Source organism: Dryobates pubescens, chromosome Z (assembly GCF_014839835.1).
Source record: "Dryobates pubescens isolate bDryPub1 chromosome Z, bDryPub1.pri, whole genome shotgun sequence".
Taxonomy (NCBI): domain Eukaryota; kingdom Metazoa; phylum Chordata; class Aves; order Piciformes; family Picidae; genus Dryobates; species Dryobates pubescens.
The window spans coordinates 92,341,535-92,368,516 of NC_071657.1; the positions used below are offsets into that span (position 1 = coordinate 92,341,535).

A 26,982-nucleotide genomic window follows, 5' to 3' on the forward strand; every position below is an offset into this window, starting at 1 on the left:
TTCATGTTTATTTAGTTCTGAAAGTTTAAAAAGTTATACAGTTATAAACAAGCATTTTTGCCATTCAGCTTTGTCAAAAGAAATTAACATTGGAAGTAGGCACATATTTGTTAAAAGAACAGGACTTCATATCTTACAACAGTAATCAACTGGTAAAATAAACTTTATTTCCAAGTCTGTATTAAACACTCGTATCAAGACAAGCATGAAAGGGTTTTTTAATATTGCACCACCAAGATGAATTTTACCCATTACCAGGTGAGTTATATTGCATATGGACAATTCAGGTTCATCCATGGTTTTGAAAAAGTATACTACAAAGGCAAGATAATTCAATATACTCCAACAGGAGTAAGCAAGAGAACAGAGAGTAACATTCTTGACCAATCTATATTTGCATAAGCTGCCTGCCTCCTTGCAACCCTGGCAGCTTGCTTTGTGAAGTTTGGTTTCACATGCTATTGGCAGATATTAGTGTGATGCTTAAACGGTGGTCTGCAAGATCAGCAGGAACATGAAGAAAGCCGTTTCAACAGCAATATCTACAAAGCACAGGAAAGTCACACAACAGACAACTGTTCTGGGTGCAACAAGGTTGTCAGTCCCCGTTTTTCCTCCCATATCCCCTATAAAAAAAATAATCTCACTTCAATGAGAGAACTTTTGGCCACCAAAAGTGATTCTGTTATCATACTAATAAAATTTACTTCATTTAAAACTACACATGGTATGCTTGTGCCAGAAATTTACTCTAACCTCCAGATAACAAGACAAGGAAAGACCATAGTTCTCTTAATGCACAAGAGGGCCAAAAAAATGACAGAAAAATTAAATGCATGACATCCTGCATGTGTGGTCATCATACACATACCATGTACAAGTATTAAAACATGCAAGAGTGATCCCAAACCAATTCCAGATGAGTTAAACAAAACTGCATTTACTGTATTTGTACCAAGTGCAATGTTTAACAACTTTAAACTTTAAAAGGGTAACAAAAATTAACATGCTGATTGACTCTGTACCTCAAAACCAATTTGTACAAGATTAAAAAGGCTTCAAAAGTACAATTTTCAGCTGGTCCCTCCTGTTGACATCTCAATCTCAGGAGTTTAAACCCAAAACTTTACCTAAGGAAAGCCTTCCAGTTTGAGATACAGTAATACAACCTTGCATTACATGACCACGTGTGACACTTGAGGATAAAGAAATGAAGTTGTAACTTTTACTAACATACCAGACAGAACACACAATTGCCCAGCTCAGAATGAAGTTTACAGCAGTTCGAGGGCTTGAAGCAGCTTTGTTTCTTCAGATTGTGAATGTTCGTAACAGATGAATTTCTGGGCTGGAGCCTGTTGGACTGGATTAAACTGTTCTTGTATCTGCTCAGTCAACGGCAAGAATCCCCATTCACTTTTAACAGTACAGGTCTCATTGTTCACAGTAATGCCCTGATTTTCAATCTCTCCTTGGGAGAGCAACCTTTGAAACTGAGTAAGTCATGAAGTTGAGAGAAAATTCTTGAATGCAAAACTAAACATGTTATGACATATTTCACTATTTATTAGTGATAGATGAAAAATGGAAGTTAGCTAATTCAATTTACAAGAGAGTAAATGTTATACTGAAAGTACTAGCTGTGATTTTTAACATATGGTTCAATTTTCTTCCTGAAATGTTGCAAAAATCATAAATGCAGAAGGCTGTGTGGTCTGGCAATTGCAATCTACTGTTGAAAACATTTTGAATGCTAGAGCTGAAGTTCTTAAGATCAGTTTTCAGCGTTCAGCTGAAAAGTTGGACTACTTAATTTTGGAATTAATTTAAATAGCAAAGTTCCTATAAAGGTGACCTAATAAAACCTAAACTATATATGTAGTTTCAACTGCAAAGTGAATTCTATAGTGCATGCTAAATTAATGTGATAAATAGCGGTATCAAAGTACTAACATACTATAAAATGTCTGTTTCAGATCCTGGAATAGCATGCACCACCCCTTAACTACATGCACATTTCTGAGGCAAAGGATTCTCAGCCTGCAGTAGCAGTGGGGAGCTGCTGTGCTGCCACAACACCATAAAGTGTATGTGCACCGATCAGGAGCTTGCCCACAGTTCCATTTCACAGAACAACACTGTGCTTTTGCTGACAGGGCACCAAGTCTTCTCAGCATTAAGTCTCTCACCATTGTTGTGGACACAAATTGGTCTACTCACAGGCAACCAAATTTCACCTTTAGTGCACTACAGAGCACCTACATGCATTTCCATCTGGTTGGACTTGCATGCATTTAATCAGATTTAGCAGTTGTTAGAAGTAGTACATTGCAACACACTAAAATATTTATCATTTACTGCCAAATCGGGGGCAAGAAATACAGCAGTTTTAACACATTATGATAAGATGATAGTTCTCATCAACCGAGGCACAACTGTAGAAAGTGACCAACTGGTTATACTTAGGTCACTGAACTAGTGGGTGTATACTTACTTAGTGCATCAGATGTATGTATTACTAGTGAAAAAAGCAAGAAGATCCATCTAACTTAAACATTATATTCAGCCTAATGTGCACTCCATGTGAAATATAATGAACACTGCCCCAAGGGCAGGATTTTTCCTGTACCACGCTATTGAACAGCAGACAATCAGAATTCACTCCAGCTTCAAAATAGTATGCGTTAATTGCCAGTAATAATTTCAATCCCTGTGCAAATTGCTTTCTTGTGGCTAGCTTTTTCAGCGCCTTAATTTACCTTGATTATAACTGGAAGCATCTGACTACAATTTAAGCAAGCTTATTGCTATGAAAGAAATAAGCCCATCTTCAAAATTACTGTGCAAGTATTTTAATAAGATTTGCACACATCTCAAAGAATTCTATTGTATGACTCCCTGGCCTTGGAGTTAAGTCGGCTGTAGAAGAGTCAAGAGAAGAACTCACTGATGAGGTAAGGGATGTATCTGCAGATTTTCCTTGCCCATCAGCATCTGCATCTTTTTGACAGGATCTGTAGTTGCTCACAGAACCTGATCTCTGTGGTGTTGCAGTCCCAGACTTTGCTTCAGTAATTTCCTCTGTGCAGAAAAAGGAGAGAAGGACAGTTAGCCATCACTATCAAATCAGCTATAGGAACAGGAGCCATCTTCCCATTCTCACACTTCTAAATCTTGGGTTTTTAAAAAATCTTGATTAATACTTCATCAGCTTTTCTGAACTGTACACATCTGATACACAGTAAAAACCTATCCATACAGTAACACAGAAGTGTTCTTATGTGAACTGTCTCGACACCCATTTACATCTAGTTTAGACCAGAACTTGACAATATTTTTAGTTAACAAAACTCAGTGGGTTAATGGTTCAATTTAGGTTAGTTAAAACCAGAATAAGCATCATGTGGTTAATTCCAGTAACAATCCAAACATTTTGCAGATTGTTATACTAGCACCTACTTCTACTCTATTTTTGCTTTTTTAAATATTTGGTTAATTGCACCTTGTTACTGTTCAAATTTTAATTGCAATTCAGCAGTACATCAATTTTTAACATCTATATTAATTTATCCTTTTAACTACTGGAAATTTCCTCCATAGCGTGTTGTGGATTTGGGCAACAGCAGTGTAACTTTACCTCCAGTATGAGGAAGAAATATTTTCATCTCAGAAGTACTTTACTTTAAATACCTAATATTAGTTTGTCTCTCACCTGCCACCATTAAAGTTATTTCCAGGAGAAATTAGCAAACAAGAGAGACTGCCTTCTCACATCAAAGCTACTTTTAAACTACAGTTTGGTACCACTAGGTCTAAGAAAGCACCGGTATCGTCAGGAGTGAGGCATGAACTGCATTGCCAAGTCAGATCAGATTAAACTATCATGAAATGTGGCCTCAACCTATACTGTAGGCCTGTCACACTCCAGTAAATCCTTTTCTCCATACCACATTTTCCTAGACATGTCATCTACAGCATTGACTGTAGGTAACTCTGCTTTAGTCTACTATGCCCATTAAAAAAACAGGCAGTGAGGCCAGTCTTTATTAGCTCCTCCATTTGCTTTCAGCAAGGCATCCCACCAGGATTTGTATGCTGTGTTACTGTCACTATACTAAAAATATGTCTTTTTGCAGGTTAGACCAACTGCTTGCAAGACTTCAGTTACTGCAAACTTACCACTCATCTCATTTTGTTGTCTACTAGCATTAAGGTAGACTCTGACAGCTAATAATTGAACACAATGGGAAAGAAAATTGGAAGGTCTGAAATTGAGAAAACTCATGGGTAGAAACAGTTTAGGAAAAGGAAGGAAGAAAGAAGGAAAAACAAATTGATGCAAAGGTAACCACCCACATTTCTCAAAAGTAGAATGGTGGCCAGCCAGTCTCAAGACTACCTTCCTTAACCTCCATCCCCTCAGATTCTTTGTTAAAGGTATTATTTATATGGCGTAGAATATCCCTTTGGTCGATCTGGTTCAGCTCCCCAGGTTGCAGACCTTCTTACCTTCTTGGTTATTCCTGGGCCTACTCGTTGGGCATGACAGAGTAGGGAAAAAGAAAGGCTAGATTCTATGCAAGTATGGATCAGCAATAGTTGTAACACTGGTGTGTTATCAATGCTGTTTTAGTTGTAGATCCAAAACACAGCACTATATAGGCTGCTATGGAGAAAATTAGCTCTCAGACCTAGTAGAGCAATATATAACCCAAATCAAATTAAATGCATAGACACCAAGCTTTATCTTCACTAGGAAATGTTATTCACATGTTTATCTCAGAGCTAAATTAGTGTTTAAATTTGGGAGCAAGGCTCTAAAGGCAGCCCTGTTCCCTTCTGCACTAGTGGTATTAGTGCTGGCGCAGACAAAACAGAGCAGTCTGGGAGTTGATATAGCTAAAACACTATTCTTTAAGGGATGAAGCAGCTAACCATTTGATTACTAGAACAGCAGACATGGAAGGAATAAAGAAACACCAATACAGATCTACACTGGCTTCAACTAATAAAGGTCAACATAATTCATGTCTAAACAAGCAAATTAAAACATAGCATTTAGAACTATTTCCTGTACCAATTCATGTAAGTGTTCACGTACCATCAATGCTACGGAAGTCCAACAAATAGGTTCTGCTGTCCACTTGATACAACTGCAGACTCATTTTGGAATATGCACTTGTCACTGGATTCTTCCTTCGAACACGGAGATAGTACGGATTTACAACCTAGCACAAGAGATTGGCCTTGTTACAAGAACTGCTCAAAAAGCATTGCATATTGTTTTTGTAATTTCAACTCACTCGCGCTATCAAGTGATTTCAGGCTTACCTGTTGAAGTTGTGGGATGGTTTTTAAGGAGGGGAGCAGCTTTTGGATTTTTTACCATTTGCAGGGGGTGTTGGTTGGTTGGGTTTGTTTGTGGTTTTTTTTTTTACCTAACAGAAACACATTACTACAGCCCCAACAGAAAAGCTAAACATGTTAGCAAGACTTTTTTCCCCACTCAGCATAAACAGCCTCCCCAAAACCCTTCCTGCGCAGCAAGCACAAGCAATCAGCACATGCACGTGAAATTATTTCTCACCAGGGGAAAAGTTTAATGCTTCTAGGTTAGTAACCAAACTGAAACAAAAATATATTGTAGAGAGCTTTTATTCTTTTACCTTCCATTCATAATCCAGTTGTTTGATTGCTCGACACACTTCAGCCATGATATCATTTGGTCGACTCTGACTCCGTATGCCCAAATGCCACTTAGCTCTTCTTACACCTGGGTGTTTTGACTTCTGTGGATTCAGCTCATCAAGAGTGTGACGAGGACGTGGCGCTTCTGCTACTAAAAATGGCACTCTTTCAGGATGAGGACGAGAAAGATGGTGGTCATCAAGAAAAGAATCCGGTGGGCTTGTAGCCAAGTAGAAGTCTTTGGCCTCATTCATTATTCTTCTGTTATCTATAATGAGGTGATACGCAACCGCTAAAGGGTCCTGGTGATTTCGACTATATAGACAGCTTAGCACTTCCTCTTCAGTGCATTCAAACTTCTCACATACTTCTTTTAAGGCTTCATCATCAATCATGGTGGAGCTATATGATGGATCTTCAGGAAACAAGTATTTTGGAAGGTCCTGCTTAAACCATTCATGTTCCCTAGATTTTAAGAATTAAAAAAAGGTCTATGTATATAAAACAAAACTTTTTAATACTGAATTAATTTTTTTAAAAAGTAATCTTTATCCTGTACAAAAAGAATTCATCATCAGTTCAAGTACCCTTCTGTGCAGTCGAGACAATAAGCAGTACATGAAGAAGAGTAATTCTCACCTTCTAAAGAGTTAGCTACACATTATGCAGGAGACTGAAAAACAAAATCCTCACTCCTCTAAGTTTTCCAGCTACCCAATTTCCAAAAATAGCCTTATACAACTCCCTCACCAGCTTTTTATACAAATAGTGTATTTTTAGTACCACCATGTCAGTTTTGAGATATTTTCAACTGAAATTATTGCATAACATACTTGAGTTGTCCCTCCCCCAAAAGACACATAACAATACATAAGAAGATGAAATGTCAGTGGTGGATAATTTTTTGGTGGAAGTTCAGACAGATTTCTGAACATTCAATTCACATGCTTCCCACCTCAAAGCTGCCTAGGATTTATTTCATTCAGAACACCTGCAGCTGTCTCTTAAAAGGGTTGAGGAAAGCCACAGAAGGGTCAGTCTGTATCTCTTTACTACTGTACTCACAAGCTGGCTTCCATAAAAGGTATAAAAGGAACCGCATAAATCAGATTGGTTAGTGTGCTTAGAGTAAACTGCTTACCCAGCCAGAGGATGTGGCATGACACAGAGTCACCAAGTTTGGAAGAGACCTCCAAGATCATCAAGTCCAACCTGTCACCACAGACCTCATGACTAAACACCAAGTGCCACATCCAATCCCCTCTGTCACAGCTTGACAACATTTCTGCTAGTCCTGTCCCTTGCCACAAAGGAGAAGAGGCAGGCCCAATCCTTGCTCCAACCTCCCTTCAGGTAGTTATAGAGAGTAATGAAGCCTCCCCTCAGACTAAACAACCCCAGCTTCATCAGACACTCCTCACAAGCCATGTGCTCCAGGCCCTTCATGAGCCTTGTTGCCCAGAACATGCTTCAGAACCTCAATGTCCCTCTTGTAGTAAGGGCCCAGAACTTGAGGTGTGGCCTCACCAGTGCTGAGTACAGGGGGACGATCACTTTGCTGCTCCTGCTGCCCACAGTGTATACATGTGTAATACACTTGTAAGTTGTGGTGGTTTAGGCTGGGTGCTGGCCCAGATGCTGCTGCACAGGCCACACCTGGGAGGTCCCAAGAGGTGGGCCCAGTCCAGGGGGTGGTCACAGGGACCAGGTATTCCATTCCTATAATGCCCTGCTCCCCTATAAATTGTCCATGCGGGTCTTCACTTCCTCTTTCATCCCCTGCTGCTGCCTAGGTAACATGGCGTGAGCTGCCTCCCTTGGGCCTGACCAGGCCCAAGGCTGGGTTGGGGGGGGAGGAAAGAGCCCTGGAGGGTTTGGGTGTACCCCCAGGTGGGGATGGGACGTTCTTGGGTATGTTCTGGGATCTCTCCCTTTTGTCATGGTGCTTGTGGGTCTCTGTAAAACTTTCATTGTTGTTTTTTATTGTTTTCCTATTTAAACTTTCCATCACTTTTGCAATCCGTTTGTCTGAGTCGTTATTTCTGCCTGTGGTGGGGAGGGGATCTGCCCCAACCCATTACTTAAGTGTAAGCCAGGATGCCATTGGATTTCTTGGCCACCTGGGCACACTGCAGACTCGTATTTAATTGGCTGCCAACTAGTATGTCCAGATCCCTCTTGCTCAGAAAGCTTCTCTACTGTCTAGCAGATTTAAAGACACCCAGCTTGGTGTCACCTGCAAGTTTACTGAGGGTGCACTCCATCACCTCATCTAGATCATTAATAAAGGTATTAAAGAGGACAGGCCCCAGTACTGAATCCTGGGGAGACACCACTATTGACTGGGTGCCAGCCACACTACATTCATCATCACTCTTTGGGCCCTGCCATCCAGGCAGATTTTTTTAATCCAGCGCAGGGTGCACTTATTCAAGCCTTGTGCCATGAGTTTTTGAAGGACAATGCTACGGGAGATACTCTAGATGGTCTGCTCCATGATTTTCCCTGGCACTGAGGTCAGGCTGACAGGCCAATAGTTTCCTTGATTCTCCTTCTGGCCCTTCTTGTAGATGGGCATCACATTCACCAACCCTCAGTCCATCAGGATGTCACTAGTTAGCCACAAATGCTGAAAAATGGAGAGTGGTTTGGTGAGCACTTCCACCAGCTCCTTCAGCACTTGGTCACTCCTTGCCAATGGGATGAGGAGCAGAACCAAGAGAGTAGAAATGAGAAATACATTTGTGGCTTGTGATAAGGATACATATTATTAGTATTAAAATTGTTTAAACATTTTAAGAAAAAGGACAAACTTAAAAAACAGCACAAAGGAAAGTAAGCCTCAGGAAAGACAAGTGATGCAAACAAAAGCAATTGCTCACCACCAACTCATCAATGCCCAACCAGCCTCAGAGCAGCAGCTCCCCTGCCAGAGCAGAAAGGCTGTTTTAGTTACTATGGAGCAGTTACACAACAAAGTTGTCGTCAGTGCTGTTTCCAGTACAAACCCAAAACACAGCCCCATACAAGGCACTGTGAAGAAGTTATACTCCTATCCCAGCCAAAGCCTGTACAGCAGACCAAGTTCTAGCCAGTGTAATCCTGAGACCATGCCTCAGTACAAACATGTTGAGCAAAATACATTTTCATCAGAAGCAGAAAAAGCATTTCCTATACTACTAAAAAGCACAGCCCTAGCTGCATGGCTGAACGCAGGGGAGCAGGAGAGCTGGGACTACTTCAAGGAGGAACTCTTGAAGGCACAGGATCAGGCTGTGCCAATGCACCGGAAGAGGAGCCGCCGGGGCAGACAGCCAGCCTGGATGGGTGATGAGCTTCTAAAAGAACTAAGGGAAAAAAAGAGGGTGTATCATCTTTGGAAGAAAGGGGAGGCAACCCATGAAAAGTTTAAGGATGTTGCTAGGTCTTGTAGGAAGAAAATTAGGGAGGCAAAAGCACATTTGGAGCTTAGACTGGCCTCTGCTGTGAAGGACAACAAAAAGTCCTTCTATAAATACATTAATAGCAAGAAGAAGGGCAGGGACAACCTCCACTCCTTGGTGGACACGGAGGGGAATGTTGTAACAAAGGATGAGGAGAAGGCAGAGTTACTTAATAACTTCTTTGCCTCAATTTTTTCTAGCAGGACAGAATGTCTTCCAGACAGCTTGCCTGCAGAGCTGGCAGAAGGAGTTAGGGAGCAGCACGGTCTTCCTCTGTTCCAGAATGGGGTAGTTGGTGATCTGCTTAGCCATTTGGATCCCCACAAGTCCATGGGACCAGATGGGATCCATCCCAGGGTGCTGAGAGAGCTGGCAGATGAGCTGGCCAAGCCGCTCTCCATCATTTTTCATCAGTCCTGGCTCACTGGAGACATCCCAGACGACTGGAAGCTGGCCAACGTGGTGCCCATCCACAAGAAGGGCCGGTTGGATGAGCCAGGGAATTATAGACCTGTCAGCCTGACCTCAGTGCCGGGCAAGATTAGGGAACAGGTCATCCTGAGTGCAGTCGCACAGAACTTGGAGGATGGCCAAGGGATCAGGCCCAGCCAGCATGGGTTTAGGAAGGGCAGGTCCTGCCTGACCAACCTGATCTCCTTCTATGATCAGGTGACCCGCCTGGTGGATGCAGGGCAGGCTGTGGATGTAGTCTACCTGGACCTCAGCAAGGCCTTTGACACCGTTCCCCCACAGAAAACTCCTGGCCAAGCTGTCAGCCCATGGCTTGGATGGGAGCACACAGCAATGGGTTAGGAACTGGCTGGAGGGCCGAGCCCAGAGAGTGGTGGTGAATGGTGCCACATCCAGCTGGCAGCCAGTCACCAGTGGTGTGCCCCAGGGATCAGTGCTGGGCCCCATGCTCTTTAACATCTTTATTGATGATCTGGATGAGGGCATCGAGTCCATCATCAGTAAATTTGCTGATGACACCAAGCTGGGGGCAGGAGTTGATCTGCTGGAGGGTAGAGAGGCTCTGCAGAGGGACCTCGACAGGCTGGGCAGATGGGCAGAGTCCAACGGCATGAGATTGAACACATCCAAGTGCCGGGTTCTGCACATTGGCCGCAGCAACCCCATGCAAAGCTACAAGCTGGGGTCAGAGTGGCTGGAGAGCAGTCAGGCTGAGAGAGACCTGGGGGTGCTGGTTGATGGTAGACTGAACATGAGCCTGCAGTGTGCCCAGGCAGCCAGGAGGGCCAGTGGCATCCTGGCCTGCATCAGGAACAGTGTGGCCAGCAGGAGCAGGGAGGTCATTCTGCCCCTGTACACTGCACTGGTTAGGCCGCACCTCGAGTACTGTGTCCAGTTCTGGGCCCCTCAGTTTAGGAAGGAGGTTGACTTGCTGGAGCGTGTCCAGAAAAGGGCAACAAGGTTGGTGAGGGGCTTGGAGCACAAGCCCTATGAGGAGAGATTGAGGGAGCTGGGGTTGCTTAGTCTGGAGAAGAGGAGACTCAGGGGTGACCTTATTGCTCTCTACAACTACCTGAAGGGGGGTTGTAGACAGGCAGAGGTTGGTCTCTTCTCCCAGGCAACCAGTACCAGAACAAGAGGACACAGTCTCAGGCTGCGTCAGGGGAGGTTTAGGCTGGAGGTTAGGAGGAAGTTTTACACAGAGAGAGTGATTGCCCACTGGAATGGGCTGCCTGAGGAGGTGGTGGGGTCGCCGACGCTGGGGGTGTTCAGGGTGAGGCTTGACAGGATGCTTGGTTGTATGGTTTAGTTGATTGGGTGGTGTCGGATGATAGGTTGGACACAATGATCTCGAAGGTCTCTTCCAACCTGGTTAATTCTATTCTATTCATTTTATTACTACAAGCCTCCCCTTTGCACGTACACCCCATCTCACCAGCAGATTTACAGTATCCAGGTTAAATTCAGTTTGTCCTTTAAACTGTAAAGGGATGTGTCTCATGGCTAATAGGACAGAAGTGTTTTAAGGTTCAAAATCCACACATGCTCTGTAACCAACATTTTTCAACATCTCTTTCACACCATTTCTCTTCTAGAGTTACTTAATATGACATCCACTCAAGTTTTACAATAATTACTGCTTCTCACAGTGCTTTGATTTCTCAAAGAAAGTACTTCATGTTGTAATAAAGCAGGAAGGGAAAAGTGCTCATTTTTTTTTCTCCTCTGAAAGAACATTAACATTGTTAAGTTCCTAACTTTTAAACCCAAAAGCAGCAGCATTTTCACCAAGGTAGTATATTAGAGTTCTCCCTTTAGAGTTTCTTAGAAAGGAAATGGGAAAATTTAACTAATCTGCTCCATATATTACAGCTCCATCAGCTACCAATTATTTTTCGTTTGATCCACTGCACACTTGTCAAACAAGTCACCTTCCCCAGAATGTCCTCGTGGAACCTGGAGTCCATGATGGCTATCTGTACTTACAAGCTGTAATTTACCAGTATTTTGATCAAGCAGTTATCACTCTTACATTAATTCATGCCAAAGTTATGAAGCTAGAAAGTGCTATCCTGTATGCAGAATGTCTTAACAGATGATTTTTCAGTCTGGAAAATATGATTAGAAGTAGTAGTTATCAGATGAAAGAATCTGAGGAACTGATGACATTCATAGTACAGAGGCTCTTAACAGCGAAGAATTTTTTCTAATGAAGTCAAGACAATGCAGCTTTCACAAACCATACTGCAGGTAAACAGCTTAGCTATAGCAATTTTAAACCTGGAGTTACTCTGAATTTCTGTATGCAATGCATATAATACATATATGTAATGTATACAATTCCATTTACTATGACCTCTAATGGATACCTCGCTGGAGATCAAAACTATCAGACCTACACCACCAGAAATTGAATTTCTCACCTTAGACCATAACACACAGACAAGTTGTATTATTTCTGTTCTGTGTACATGCACTGAGATTATTGCTCCAGCATCCTTGATCAGGCAACAATTACTGTTTTACCTAATATCTCTGATTGTTGCTCTCTTCATTGGATCCACTTGCAGCATGTGCTTCAAAAGACTAATTACAGATGGATTCAGGTACTGAGGGGTATAAAAGATACCATCACATATCTTCTTAAAAAGGGTTGGCACGTGATCATCATCAAATGGAAGTGTTCCACATAACAAAGCATAGAGAATAACTCCACTGCTCCAAATATCTACTTCTGGACCTGCATACAATCTGGGGAAAAAAGTTAACTATTAGTGAGCAATTTTTTTTTCTATACTATGTTACATTGTACCACAATATTGTTTTCCCTCTACTTTCTTATATTGTATGTCAGTAATTAAAAGTGCATCAACCTGGGACAACTAATCTACAGGTACTACTATACCCTTTCTGTGTCATGCCTGCCTTGAACTTTAGTGTCCTTTCTTTTAAAATACGTAACAGCGTGTAAGTACGTAGTTTTCTTCTCTAGTGTAATAACCCACAAATGCAATTTAAGACAAAGGCAAACTTAAACTTGCATCTACTACTAGGAAACAACATGTTATATATATACTTTTGCCATTTTTCAGGGGAATCTGTGCAGTCATTCATCAAATCTGAAAGGCTGAAAAGTTTTAAGACGAGTCCATGCAGCAAAACTTGTCACATATTCTGTGCTACTGTCTACATAAATAGACATCTGGCCTCTAATCAGCAAGAGGCAGTATTATGATGAGTAGCTTGAAGCAGCAGATTCAACTATTATCTAGCACAAAACCCAAAAAAAGATACCCCCAAAATGAACATCTATTCTGCAGCAAATATTTCACTGCTACACAACCTCACAGTACACTTTGCCTGTATTTCTACCTGTACCTCCAATTCCAAAGTCTGAGCTATGAGCATTTTTCAACCCATTAAGGCACACCAGATATGGAGCATTAGATGAGGAACTACTTAAAGTTGGTTCACAGAAGCCTTAAATACTCATGAAAAAATAACAATTAAAAGTTCCATCCATAGTTTTAATTGACTTAGTTTTGTAGCATTTAGAATCAAGCAGCAAAATGGCTGAAGTACATGCACACATGTATCCAATATAAAAGAAACTACCTTCCTGAAATTACTTCTGGTGCAGCATAGTTAGGGGAACCACAGCTTGTTCTTAAAAATTCTCCATCTGACATCATATTTGATAGACCTGAAAGTGTATAAGAGCAACTACTAAAAATTCAGAGAGCAAAGTGATTTCATAGTGCATATACCATCTAGAAAAAAAATCACTAGTAATTCATATCAGAAAAAGAACAAAACTTATCTCAGTAAATAAGTCACATTCTTTGGAATTACTAATATTTGCATATGAGCATGCCCTGTAATCCCCCATTTAGTTTTACCAGGAACTTCAGTAATATCTGCTCATTATTGCACACAACCTGGAAATATTTGAGAACATATTCATTACAAGAGAAAAAACATAGCCCATTTAGATGACAAGCATGATAGAGAATAATGGAGGTGCAAGGCAGAAGGAGTGGCATAGCAAGATAGGATTTTGGTCATTTCCAAGAAAGTCTTAAAAACCACATCTGCTTCTATATGTCAAAGAAGTGGAAGATTTTATCATAGAATTACCTAGAATTCTGTAAGAGTTATATATACAACTCTAAGTTACATAGAGTAAGGCAGCTGAATGCATGACTTCACCACAATTTAGACACCTACACAGCTCAGCTGGTTCCTGAACTACTGCAGTAGTTTGATCTTAGATAGTCTGCTAGTAATTAAAGTGTACCTCAGAACTAAGCCATTTTCATTCAGGAGCCCTCAGTAAAGTCTAACATGAGTAAAAGAACTATCATTCCAGAATAGCTGTATAAAAACACCGTTTAGTTTCATCAGCAGAAGCTGCATGATCAAGACTGACATAAGTCAGAGAAAGTCTTCAAGAAGTAATTAGGCCCTCTTACAAAAGGACAATGAAAGAATATGATAGGCTAATTTCCACTTTCTAATAGACAAAAGCTTTTATTAAAGCATTGTTTAATACACTAGTCTCAATTAATAGAATGCTACAACTTTGCCTTGTTCAGGTTACAGGAAGATTTTTTTTTACAAGCTTTTGTACTTAATTTGTTCACCATGTAAGCCACCTCACTCAATGCAATTTCTATATGCAATACATCAGTAGGAATCACACTGCCCACATACTTGAATATCATACTTTAAAATATGTTTTGAATACTCTGGATTATCTAGCACCTTTCAAAGTGCTTTATATGGATGAGTGTTACCCACTTTATCTACAAGAGAAAAATCATGATACGGAAGAATGCCTTCCTTATTACACTTATATGGCAAGGTTTCCTGATTCAGATAAGTTTCCAAATCTAGCTGCCAGTCTTCCCAGCAGCTGTGCTGAAATAAAGATAGTACAAGCAATTAAGCTTTCTGATTAGCTAGGCAAATATATGGCAAAAACACAGGCGAGTTTGCATGATCAGCTGTTTCATTACTTTTACATTTTATGCTTTAATTACACTGTTTGAACCACATCTTTATATTTTTCAAAGTGAATACAGAAGGACTAGTACACTTCAGTGTAGCAATGTGGTCCTTAAACATGATTTAACTGTCTTTGCACTGTACTTCAAGACAGCTAAGTATTTACATTTTAAACACAGTGAAAGAGACAATAAGAGCATAGTTTAAAAGTGGGAAGGTCAGAAACTATGTCTATTTAGCATCTAACAGAAAAATATTGTTAAGCAAAACCAAACAACTCAGATCACAATTTCACCCAGTCACAAAAAAAAAAAAATCTGAAGAGAAACCTTCAGATGAAAACAAGGTCTACACAGGGGTATGAATGTAAAGCAGAATTACATCCTTGCACTTCAGATTCTTACATTGTTTCTGACCACCCAGATACTGAAGTATACACATTTCAAGAAATAATTCCTACAGCAATTGTGAGGATCTAAACACCAGAAACATAACCAGATATAGAAAAGTAATGCTTACCAAAGTCAGCTATCTTGGCATTCATGTGTGCATCAAGTAATACATTTTCAGGCTTCAGATCTCTATGTACTACCATATGCCTGTGACAGTAATCCACACCAGAAAGGATTTGCTGGAACAGACGTCTACTTTCCTTCTCATCAAGCTAAGACAGACACAGGTTTAAAAAAAAATTATAATACAGTGAAAAATGACCTGGTTTTCATATATCAGAGTTAAAGGAAATTTTCCAATGACTTAAAATTAACATCTTAGTTTTATACATCAGGTTATTAGAACCTGTAGCAGCTGACTTTACCATAGCTCTAAAATGACTAAAGTATCTAAATGACAAAAAAAAAAAGCCAACCTACAAGATGATGTACCCAGTGACTCACAAAGTCAGTGAAAATTTATCAGTCACACTTTTGAAATTGGTTAGATGGATGTTTCATACTCAGCACCTAGAAATGCTAGCACCTCAACATTAACTAACTGAAATACCAATGAACTTGAACATTTAAGCACACCTGTCACCAGGCCAGTCACTCCCTTCCTCACAAGCCATGGAAGTCCCAGATACCTGGCTAACCAAGTGGTGGTGATGACCCCCTCATAGAACAGGGAAGTGTAACAGCAATTTGAGCACTGCCAGCAAAATCAAACAGTTACAAGTCACAAGCAAGAAACCTGGACCAAAACCTCTGCTAGACAGCAAGACCTCTTAAGAAAAAGCTTTCATTATATCCTTCTGCCAAAGATTCTCAAAAAGAACTTGTCAGTCCCCTCAGTTTGGGGTAATACAGGAAAATAGTCACAGAATGCAAGTTATTGATTTGTAGAGCTGAACTACTTACCCTTCCATTTTTACAAATATAATCAAACAGTTCTCCTCCTGAAACATACTCCATCACCATGAAAATGTCAGTTGGTGTACTGATGACCTGGTACCTGATAAGAGAAGGTATCGGTTAGTCTACACACTCAGTAAAAGATGCTGTTTAAATTTAATTAAAAGTAAAGCTGGGCAAAGGGTCAGATAAAAAAACACTTCAAAATATTTATCAGCCAATCTAGAGCTATCAGAATAACAATACGTTTCAGAAGCTATTTCCTCTACTTTCATCATGTGACGTCATCACATCTAAGACTAGTAGGAAATTTTTATTTCCCACCAGGAATATTGTATTTATACTTTCAGAGGGTAAGTCTAGTCCAAATTATTTCTTCCAAATTATTAATAGTGCTGCCTCAGACAGCTTGTTGCAGTGAGCAAGGAATTCAGAAGGACGATGCTAATGTCTCAAGAATTACACTTTTCAACCTTAACATGCAAAAAAACTGGCTTGCCATTAATAAAAGGTGTACTACAAGACTAGGAAAAAAATGCTCCTAATAATCATTAATATATATTGTTTTTTACAAAGACACCTAAATCTGTCAGAAGTATTTAAGAGTATCAACACTGGTTATTATATTTTCATCATTCTGCTTCAATTTTGAAGTTTTGGAATAAATGGGGAGACTGATCACAAACTAGTTAAGATACTGATTTTGTTCTACATATCCTTACCTGAAAATTGTGTAATTTTTTTTTCATTAGAGCAGACAGAAGTGATCAATTTTAATGGAACAAGAAAATGAACACTGACAACACTTTAGCCAAAATTCAGCTATCAAACTGAGAAAACAGGAGATAGCAAATCAGGTCAAAATGAATTTTTCAAGGTATGACACTAAAGCATGCAAAATCTGAACTGTAATAAATAATCTAATTCACACACCTTGCAGAATGCCAACATTCTTCAAAATGGTTTCAGGAAAAAGGGGGAAACCAAATGTGCCTCTGCTTAGTCAGAGAAGTTATTCTTGAACTTCAGACTATACGAGTTCAGACTATACAGGTGAATCTGTGCACCTGTATGTGTGTGCACCTTTAACAGCTTAGTGTTACAATGAACATTGCAAACCCTTTTGAGGCAGTTACCAACACGGAGGTCTTCAAGTTAGTTTTACCTAAAAGATGCTTTGCCTTTACCTCAGTTGAAGGCACCGTGACTAAGACACTACTATAGAAACAGTATTTCAATCTTTTCAACCCAAAAGTTACAGCCATGCGTCTCTATGTCAGCTCATTTTTCTGGTTATGGAAAAGGAGGTTGTGAAATAGTTACACACATACAGTACGAATAAAGTTATCAAACCACATAGCATAGAAGACCAAAATGCAAAAAGAAGAAATTTTATGTAGGAAAAAAGATGTGTTCTATTGCTAGAGGTTTAAAAAGCTCCAAAGACTTTTTTGTTTAAGCACAGTATGTAAAGAAAACCTTATTGCAACAGGCTTGCAATTGTATATCCTGCTAAAGCCACGTATGAAACTTTTCATAAAGCACATATGTTTTGCTGAAAAAAAAAAATTATCTTCCCCCCAAATATCATAAGCTGCTCTTTAGCAGTTCCCCAGTCCAGTTCCTAACAGCACAATCCTAAATTACCAGCAAGTCCATCTGCACAACAGTATCAGCTGATCAACTGCAAAGTTGTGGATCCATCATTTTTCCTTTATGTCCTATAGCTTGTCCCTTTTTTCCTACATGCAGGAGAAAAACTTCTGCTCATGAGCCCCAAGAAAGAAACTGTAATCTAAAACTTGCTAGGATGAGTACAAATTTAGTGACACCAGGACTACATGTTCCTGTATCTCAGTTGGTACAATGAGTCTTTCTATTTTGTTTCGGCCACAGGTAAATCCTTTTGATTACTTGACGAACTCTGACTGGCAGCACTGGTAATTTTGCAGCTGAATTAGTTCAACAGCCTTATGAACTGAAGAAGTTAAGTCTTTTGGTTATACACAATTCAATTTAGCTGTTGCCAAATTAAGGGGGGGGCCTATAGGGATGGCATTTGTCAGTGGCAATAGGGTCTTAAGACATAACTCTGCCAACAGGGAAAAAAAATTAAAATATGGCACAAGTAAAACTGACACCACTATTAAAACAGTGAAGGACAATGAAAGTCACTCACACACTGGAGGTGCAGGTTAACCTCACAGGAAATGAAAGTGGGGGGAAAAAAAGCATTTATAATTCATTCCCTTAGACCAGACTTGAAGGATCCACTCTGTACATATTGTATTCTGAACTCCACTAATAAACTCTGATCAAATAACAGCTCTAAACAGACAATTTATAAATACCACATTTAGCCAAGTGATAGCAGCTGTATTAAGAATTCTAAAATACTGCATTTAAAATGCATATCCTTAACAAAGGAGAATCTCAGAGTGCCATCTATATTGAAAAACTATACATTACCAACCAGCACATCACTAAAAATATTTCAAGTAAGAAAATACAATAAACTGGCTATAGAAATGTCCTTTACAAGCTTGTACCTAACTCATTTTCTGTTGCGGAATGGCTTGCAAAGACATGGTTCTATGGAACAATGGTTTGAACAGCGTATGTAGGCCGGACTCCATCTTGTTATTTGCTGCTCACAGTAAGCTAGTGTGTTGATGCAGCTAGGCCACCATGGCCTTGTAGCTGTACTTGCAGCTGCCTGCAAAGGATAACAAGATACCAAAGCAAGGTCACTATGCCCTTACAGGCGATAACAAGTAAAGAAGAATGTAAAACAGAATTCTTGTGATTATCTCGTCAGGATGGGAAAGCAGGATGTTTAACCGCAGAAGGTGGGGCTGGCAGCTAGGCTACTGTATATAAGAAGTGTCTGATGCTCAATAAAGTTGGATTTCGTTGATCATATTGATTGTTGGCGACCCCTTCTTGCGACAATTTTCTAAGCAGAAAAAAATGATCAAATATAACCAGAAAAAGAAAACTGAATTAGCATCTAGGAACAGAGATGGATGCTACAAGTATCTATCATGCCACTACCTTTTATACATCTGTCAAAAAAAAAAATCTGTAAAATCCATAAGCAGAGATCTAATGGAAGCTCTCCAGCAAGCAGAGATGATCCATTTTGTGAAAATGCATTACAAAGGATACTGGAAATGGTTGCATACTTGGAAGCTGTTACTTTCCTTGTAAGATATTACCTTTCAAGTGTTCCACACTAGTGAGAGCAAAAAGAGATTACTGTTTAAACATATTTGATTATAGCAGGAAAAACTTACAGCTTAATTATGTGAGGATGCCTGAAGAGTTTGAGGTTCTGGATCTCCCTGCGGATTTTTCCTACAACATCAAGGCTGCGGATCTTTTGTCGATTCAGGATCTTCACTGCAACTTTATGGCCAGTCAACTCATGTTTGCCAACTGCAAGGAACAAGGAAGTATTTAGTCCAGATTTTCAGTTGCTCTGTAAAGACATCAGTTTGCCCATTCCAACTGTAGCCAAGAAGCACAAGATGTTAGAATTCCACACATCTCCATTATCTTTGGTGAGGTTGAAAATCAGACAGTATGCCATTTCTTTGGTCCTACTCCAATTTCTCTCACAATTCTCCCATTAGTTTAATGGAATATGCAAGAAAAATCTTAAACCTAACCCTCAAGAGTCTTGCAGTTTGCAGTACTGCAAAGCATATCCCCACGGATTGCCATACTTCCTAATTAGGGAGACCATTTTCTCTCTCTGCCTAAGTCACTCTAAACTTTTGGCTCACTTGCTAACTCACTCAGGCATGTTCTCCTCCAGCTCTTCAACTGCAAGGATTACTCTTACTAAAGAAATAGCCACTATTTTTCCCTCAAGCAGCTCCTTTCAGCAACTACTCTGAATTATCACTGAGTTTCTGAGCAGTTCACTTGAAATTATTTGTCCTTGGAGCCATCTCACCTCATATATATACTCCAAGGCCTATGCAGCAAACACCAGAGTACTGTTATAAAAAGTAAATGGCATGTTACAGAAAGCGCACAAAAAAATCCAGCAGTAACTATAAGATGTAATGCAAATATGCAACCTCACACATCGCTTAGTTTCAATCCTAATTCCAGGAGAGTTTCATTTTTCTCCCAACAGCAAAACTCAAAAGCGTAATGTATTTCCTACATAGCTACCTCTCCAAGTCTTTAATTTTGCAGGTGATACTGGAAGTATCTACAAAGGTGCAAAGATTATTTTTCTTAAAGGAAACATCACTTCACAGGTTAACCACAGAAGGTGAGTACCTCTTCCCTAGAAGGCTCTACCACCTGCATCAGTTTCTACATGCAGTGTTTATAGCTACACCACTTAAATTCACCACTCTGATTCCAACCTTATGAAGATAAACCAGATTCCAGGGATACCTACATGGTTCATCCTTGTCTACTTGAATGAACATTGGTAACAGACCTGTGCTGAACACATTCACTCATCTGAGTGCCTCTCCTCACTTCAGTTTAGCCAGGCTCCAGGTTTCAAGCCTGGGAAGATCTGGTAACAGCAGTGATCCACAAAAGTCTTTCTGTATTCAACCAAAATTTGCAAACATCGATTTGTAAATCTCATTACCAGTACAAGACATTCTTGATGCCTTTTGACTCTGTATCAAGCTAAAAACCAATGCAAGTGAGCGGAAGTTCTTAGCAGCGAAAAATGATATGCATAGTAATTATTTTTACAATAAAAAGATAGCCATGTACAATTTGTCTTAATGCTTGTAAGAAAGCTGTTGTGGAATGGTTTGAATTGCAGGGACATGGTTCTATGGAACAGCTGCTTGAACAAAGTGTGTAGGCCAGACTCCATCTTGTTGTTTACTGCTCACAGTAAGCTAGTGTGCTGATGCAGCAAGGCCATCATAGCCTTGTGGCTGTGCTTGCAGTTGCTTATAAGATAGCAGCATATGAAATAAAGTATATGTGAAACAAAGAACTACTGAGAAAGGAGCTTGTGAAGTTGCACGTAGACCTAACCGCAAGGAGGCTGGATATTATAATGTAACCCTGGACTAATAACCAATAGAATAATGACATTTGTGCATATTTAGCTGAGATGCTTTATAAGCTGTGCTTTTGAACAGTAAAGTTGAAGCTTGCTTATCAATCATATTGATTGCTGAGAGTCTTTCCCTCACCCATCTCGCCGTTGGGTATTTCTTCACAACAGAAAGCAACTAAGCAGTGAGTTACCCAAGCCCTTGAACCATCACAGTATCGTGGTGAGATACGTTTTGCACCTGAGAATACAGAAGGGCTCTGACTGCAAGGTGGAAATCCACAACCCTCATTCAAAATTTATTACCTAAATATGTTCACAATGACCAAAACACCATGCAGGCGCATTTGTACTGCTGTGGAATACAAAGCCCACATGCATCATAAGCTCCAAACAGAACATAAAGCATTGACAGACAAGTGCCTAAAACTGTGAAATCATGTCACCCATGACAATTATTTGCTTTCAAAGAGATCTAGAATTAAAGTAATCACACATCCTTTATTTACTTCAGTTCAAATGTAATTTAAGTTTTAAAGGAATCCTAATTAATCACCTATGCTCAAATGCTAAAGATTAATGAATCATTAAAACATTAGAAATGCAAATATCCCAAGAGAATAAGAATCTATAGCAATAAGACAAGGGGTAATAGTTTTATGTTGAGGGAGAGTAAGCTTACACTGGACCTTAGGAGGAAGTTCTTCACTACAAGAGTGGTGGGACTCAAGAACAGGTTGCTCAAGGAAGACTGTGGATTCCTCCTCCCTTGAGGGTATTCAAGGCCAGGTTAGATGAGACCTTGTGCTGCCCAATATAGTTGAGGCGTCCCTGATCATGAAAGGGAGGTTTGAGGAGGTGATCTCTAAGGTCCCTTCCAACCTAAGCCATTCTATGATATGATTCTATGAATTACAAAGTGTTTGCCTGTCAATAATGTGAACTGAAGAAAACCACAAGTTTTTTAAAAAACAAAACCAAACACCAAACCCACCCACACCTTTAATCAGTTATTTCAACAATGTTTTTGGTTAGTAAGAAACAGAAACTAACCAAAAATCTGCTAAGAAATACAAATTTGTATCTTCCTTTGCTTTAAACACCTTTTTAAATGCACTTCATAATTTAGTAAACAGCATACTTGGTTTGAGAAATTCTACAGCTGCCCTCTAAATACTGGGTTCTGATATGTGCTGTGTTTTAAAGTCTCATCAGCTAATCTGTTACATTTATGAATGTTAAGTCTTGGAAGAATGTCAAAATTTCATTAGAACTCAAAAGGAATTTTAGAAAGTAATTAGATAAAATATACATTCTATATGCAAGCCACACAAGTTTTTCAAAATGCATGATCCAGGGAATTCCAGACCTATCAGCCTGACCTCAGTGCCAGGCAAGATTATGGAACAGGTCATCTTGCCCCTGTACACTGCACTGGTTAGGCCGCACCTCGAGTACTGTGTCCAGTTCTGGGCCCCTCAGTTTAGGAAAGAGGTTGACTTGCTGGAATGTGTCCAGAGAAGGGCAACAAAGCTGGTGAGGGGTTTGGAGCACAAGCCCTGTGAGGAGAGGCTGAGGGAGCTGGGGTTGCTTAGCCTGGAGAACAGGAGATTCAGGGGTGACCTTCTTGCTCTCTACAACTACCTGAAAGGAGGTTGTAGTCAGGTGGGGGTCGGTCTCTTCTCTCAGGCAACCAGAACAAGAGGACACAGTCTCAAGCTGCACCAGGGAGGTTTAGGCTGAATGTTATGAAGAAGTTCTTCATAGGAAGAGGGATTTGCCATTGGAATGGGCTGCCCGAGGAGGTGGTGGAGTCACCATCACTGGAGGTGTTCAGGAAGAGACAGGGTGGGGTGCTTGGTGCCATGGTTTAGTTGATTGGATAGTGTTGGATGACAGGTTGGACTCGATCTCAAAGGTCTTTTCCAGCCTGGTTAATTCTATTCTGTTTTCATTCAAAGAAATTCATCCATAACATTTTCAGTTCACTGAAACTGACTCTAGCTGTTAGAGCCTTCAAGACTGCATGCCTAAAGCCTCAGTTTTATTCATTAACTGAAAGAAAACAATGTTTTCTACTTGTTAACTCTGTTCCCCAACTTTGAGTAATTACTATAATGAAAACCTATTATGGTTTTGTGCAGGTGCAAATTAAAGATTATAATAAAGCTAGCTTTTTAAGACATGCGTTTCCAATAACCATACACTTCACAAAACTAAACTGCTTGGATATGGTTCAAGGTATTTGTTATCAATAATACAGCAGACATGGTAATAGACTGCTGACTACTTCTGAATTTGGCATAAGGACAGAACTCAAAGCAAGATCTCAGATAACACCACTTAGAAAAGCAGCAGCCAGCATTATCTTTCCAAAAACTACATTGCATTAACTCTTGACAGGATTTTTAGCTAGAAAAGGGAAGGCTCACAAATTTGGAGTGATCAAAACAGGTTAGTCACCTTAATCCTCAACCACCTATCAGTCCTTCAAAAGAATCATTGCAAAAAAAGTAACTTAACAGACCGAGTATTTGCCTATAATTTCGCTTATCAAAGAAAAATCTTCACTATGGCGATGCATAGCACCAAGATTTCCATGACACTGAGAATCTCAAAGCAGCAGCAACTTGTTTTATCTATTGAGTCCAGAAGCAAGAGTCTTTAAACTTTGTTCAGCAGCTCTTCCATTGGAAGACTGATTACGAGCCCATCCAAAGTAAATAACACACTTATGAAGTGCAGACACCAGTCATGAAGTCGGTAGAAAAATAAGCTGAACATGCATCTGTTGTACTCAATGAAATATTTCTGCAATAGGCCAAAACCCCAATCTGAGGCTCAAAGGAAATTAGTGTTTTAAAATATGAGCTAAACAACTATTGTTTTAATGTTAGTGAAAACAAGTCAATACTGTGCAAAGACATATTGCTGCACAACACACATAGCAAACTGCCCTTCACCATCCAGTTTCTTTAAATCACATTGAAGATAAAGACCTATTCACATCTACTTTACAGTCTGTACAGACAAGGGAATTTAACCTATTTTTATAGTTTCTATGACTGTCCACCTGAGGTAAGCTGTGTCAGTCATGTTATTAGCTCAGGCTAGTAGTGCCAGGTGAACAGTTAAACTGGAAATCCATCACTTAAGTAACAGCTATCTGTGAGGGCAAAAGCCTAAGTAGCAGGGTGAATTAATGTTACAGCTATCTTGGCAACAGGAGAACTCTAAAAACGATGCTTAACTTTATGTTCAATCATATAAGGCTGCTGCCACTGTTGCAATTAGAGATCACTTTGAAGAAGCCATACACCTGACCTGATACATGACACGAGCTCAAAACAAACTCTACCTGAATAAAAAAAAAGGAACAAAATTTGTTAGTTTTTCACTTCACTAATGAACCCATATCAGAGTGACTAGAGAAGAAAAACTTACGATTACAGGAAAACAACCACACATCTGTTATTAGATGAAAAAACTGAGTCCTCAGGAGGAAAACCAGTGCCACATAGAGGAGACGTTCTTTAAGTACAGACAAAACACAGCACATAATCCAAGGCCAAGAACACACACAAAAAGGCTTAAAACAGTCTAGATATGGGAAGAGAGCACAGGTCCATGAACACTTACACTCTTTCTAAATTCCCAAGCCACTTACAGAAGGTATTCAGTACACAGGATGCAGTATGCTGCATTTCATATCCTTAAGAAAAAATCGTTATATATGCATTTATGTACTTTTCCCATAAGCAATAGTTTCAAAGCAACGTGAACACCTAATGCCAATCAAGGCAGATGGTATTATGGAAATAGTACAACTATAAAACTAGCAATTCCTTTTTTTTCCCCCCACTAAGTGTTTCAAGCTAACTGTATTTCATTAAATATTAACACAAGAGATGTTCAATAACATTAAAATTGTAATAGCAGCTCCACTAATTGACCATCTTTCAAGGTTTCAACTTGGGACAAGTTTTTTGCCAATACAGATTAAGAACAGCAGTGGTAGTGCAACAGCGCACTCTGAAATCTAAGAGCGCACTAATACATTTATGGGTATGCTAACCTTAGTTTTGTGCCATGCACTGGAGGGTAAAACACACACACATACACACAATAAACATCCAAAACAAAAAGTAACTATCTTTGACTCCTCTTCTCCCCTCACGCTCATAGTTCCTGAGGTAAGCGAATCTGATGCCCGTCTGTCTTATCTCATTTCTTCTCCATTTAAGGAGGTGCTAAGTTCCAAATGAAAGGAATGGTACTCCAGCTGCCAGTTAGGGGTCACTGCTCTCAAGTAGCTGGAGATAAGTGGAGAAGTGCCACTTTATAAGCTTGCTTTGAAAACAGGAGACTCAAAGGGTTATACTAAAAATATTCTAAGAGACAAAGATGCTTACATTTTCTCTATATCAGTATTTTATTCAGAATATGCCAATAGTTGAACGAGCTTGTGCAGAGAACATGCTACACTGAAAGAAGGTATCATGCTAGAAGTCAGCTACCACTGCAGACACAAAAGGATAAAGTGTGTTTTTTACTTGTTATAAATCACAAGCAATCCATAGGTTAACCACAAGAAACCTCAACTAAACTTTAAAAAAAACCCCACCCCACACCACCAATAACAACAAAAAACCCACAACACACAAAATCTGGATCTAATCAAGAACTCATTTGTGAAAGGATGTTTTCACATTACTTATGCCAATATTTGAACAGTATATAGGATAACTATAGGAACAGTATAAAGCACAAGTCTTTCCACTTGTGGTGGACAGCATCAAGAGACAGTTTAATTTCCATTTTAATTCTACTAGGTTTTAAATTTCCAGCATGGCATCCTGCACCACTACTGGGACAAGTTTTTAAAGTCTGAGCCGAAAAAAAATCCCAAACAAACACGCAACTTTGATAACCACTGGTCAACTAGATTTAGCATAAAGTCTTTCTATATTGGTGTGTCAAATGCATTACCAGTTAATTCCAAACTGCGCTTTTTATTCTTCTCTCACTGTAGAGGGAAAAATCCTGCTTTCCTTAAAATGTCATCAAGCGTTAGTACTTGTGCAGCAAAATACAACGTAGTAAAGTAGTAACACCTCAAGAACTAAGGCTCATTACATACCTAGTGGCATTTTAAATGCAGTGATATTACCTTCCAGTAATTACTTCCGTAAATACCGATGAGAAAGTCATTTCTACCCCAGCCATTGTTTCCCGCTATGGGTCTTCAAGTCCCGTCCCCAGCAAAGTCAGTGACCTCTTTCCGAAAGCCGTTCCCTTCCCACTAGGCGCTGTTTCCACAACATCGCGGTCGATCAAGATCCCCGGCCGCAGCCACGACCTTCTGCCCGCTGCCCCAACCGGGCTGCAGTCGCACCTCTCATCCTCCGTCCTTCCGCCCCCGCCGGACCGCGCTACCCAGTACCGCGGGAACTCAGGGAACTCACCCGGGCACTGGGAACGGCGGGGTAGCGCCCAACAGCTCAGGTTTCCCAGCGTTGCCCCCGCCCCCCGTGAATTTCGTCCCGGAGCGGCACTATGGCCCGCAGGCAGAACGGAGACCAGCCCGGACTACAGAGCGGCGGCGGCCACGGGCCCCACAAGCCTCCGCCCTCCCTGCTCCTCAGCTAGGCTTCGGCGGCCGCCCAACCCTAGTGGACCGGACGCCATGAGATGACCACTGGAGAGGAGAGACCCTTGCTCAACCCGACACACCTGCCCGGTGCGCTGCGCCCTCCTCCCCGCGAAGCCAGATGAGCTATGCCGCTCCACGGGCAGCGGCAGTCCCTCCCCACCACTCACCCTTGACTTTGCCGAAGGTGCCGACGCCGAGCGTGTCGCCCAGGATATAGTGCCCGATCTTTACTCGCCCATGCTCGTGCTTCTGTTTATCCGCCGCCGCCATCTTAAGCCAAGGCCCGCGTCTGCGCATAGTGCCCCCCGCACTACAGCGCCGGCC

The 26,982-nt window shown here is 40.5% G+C and overlaps 1 protein-coding gene across 1 annotated transcript; it reads right to left on the reverse strand.

Moving 5' to 3' along the window:
- Positions 1–985: 985 nt before the first annotated feature.
- On the reverse strand, positions 986–26,982 carry PRKAA1 (protein kinase AMP-activated catalytic subunit alpha 1). Its single transcript, XM_054178480.1, has 9 exons — positions 26,826–26,982; positions 19,255–19,396; positions 15,965–16,058; positions 15,129–15,273; positions 13,218–13,305; positions 12,129–12,353; positions 5,667–6,153; positions 5,102–5,228; positions 986–3,081 (listed from the first exon to the last, which is right to left on the reverse strand). Exons 1-9 carry the CDS (start codon positions 26,953–26,955, stop codon positions 2,837–2,839), a joined length of 1,683 nt encoding a protein of 560 aa, XP_054034455.1. The 5' UTR covers positions 26,956–26,982; the 3' UTR covers positions 986–2,836.

Bases quoted from the DNA above. Each gene is read 5' to 3' on its own strand.
- PRKAA1 (XM_054178480.1), bottom strand. From the start codon at position 26,955: ATGCGCAGACGCGGGCCTTGGCTTAAGATGGCGGCGGCGGATAAACAG. The intron at 13,306-15,128 runs GTAAGCATTACT...ATACACTTTCAG, and splicing joins TGCCAAGATAGCTGACTTTG to GTCTATCAAATATGATGTCA. The intron at 12,354-13,217 runs GTAGTTTCTTTT...TTTTTTCCCCAG, and splicing joins CCAGAAGTAATTTCAGGAAG to ATTGTATGCAGGTCCAGAAG.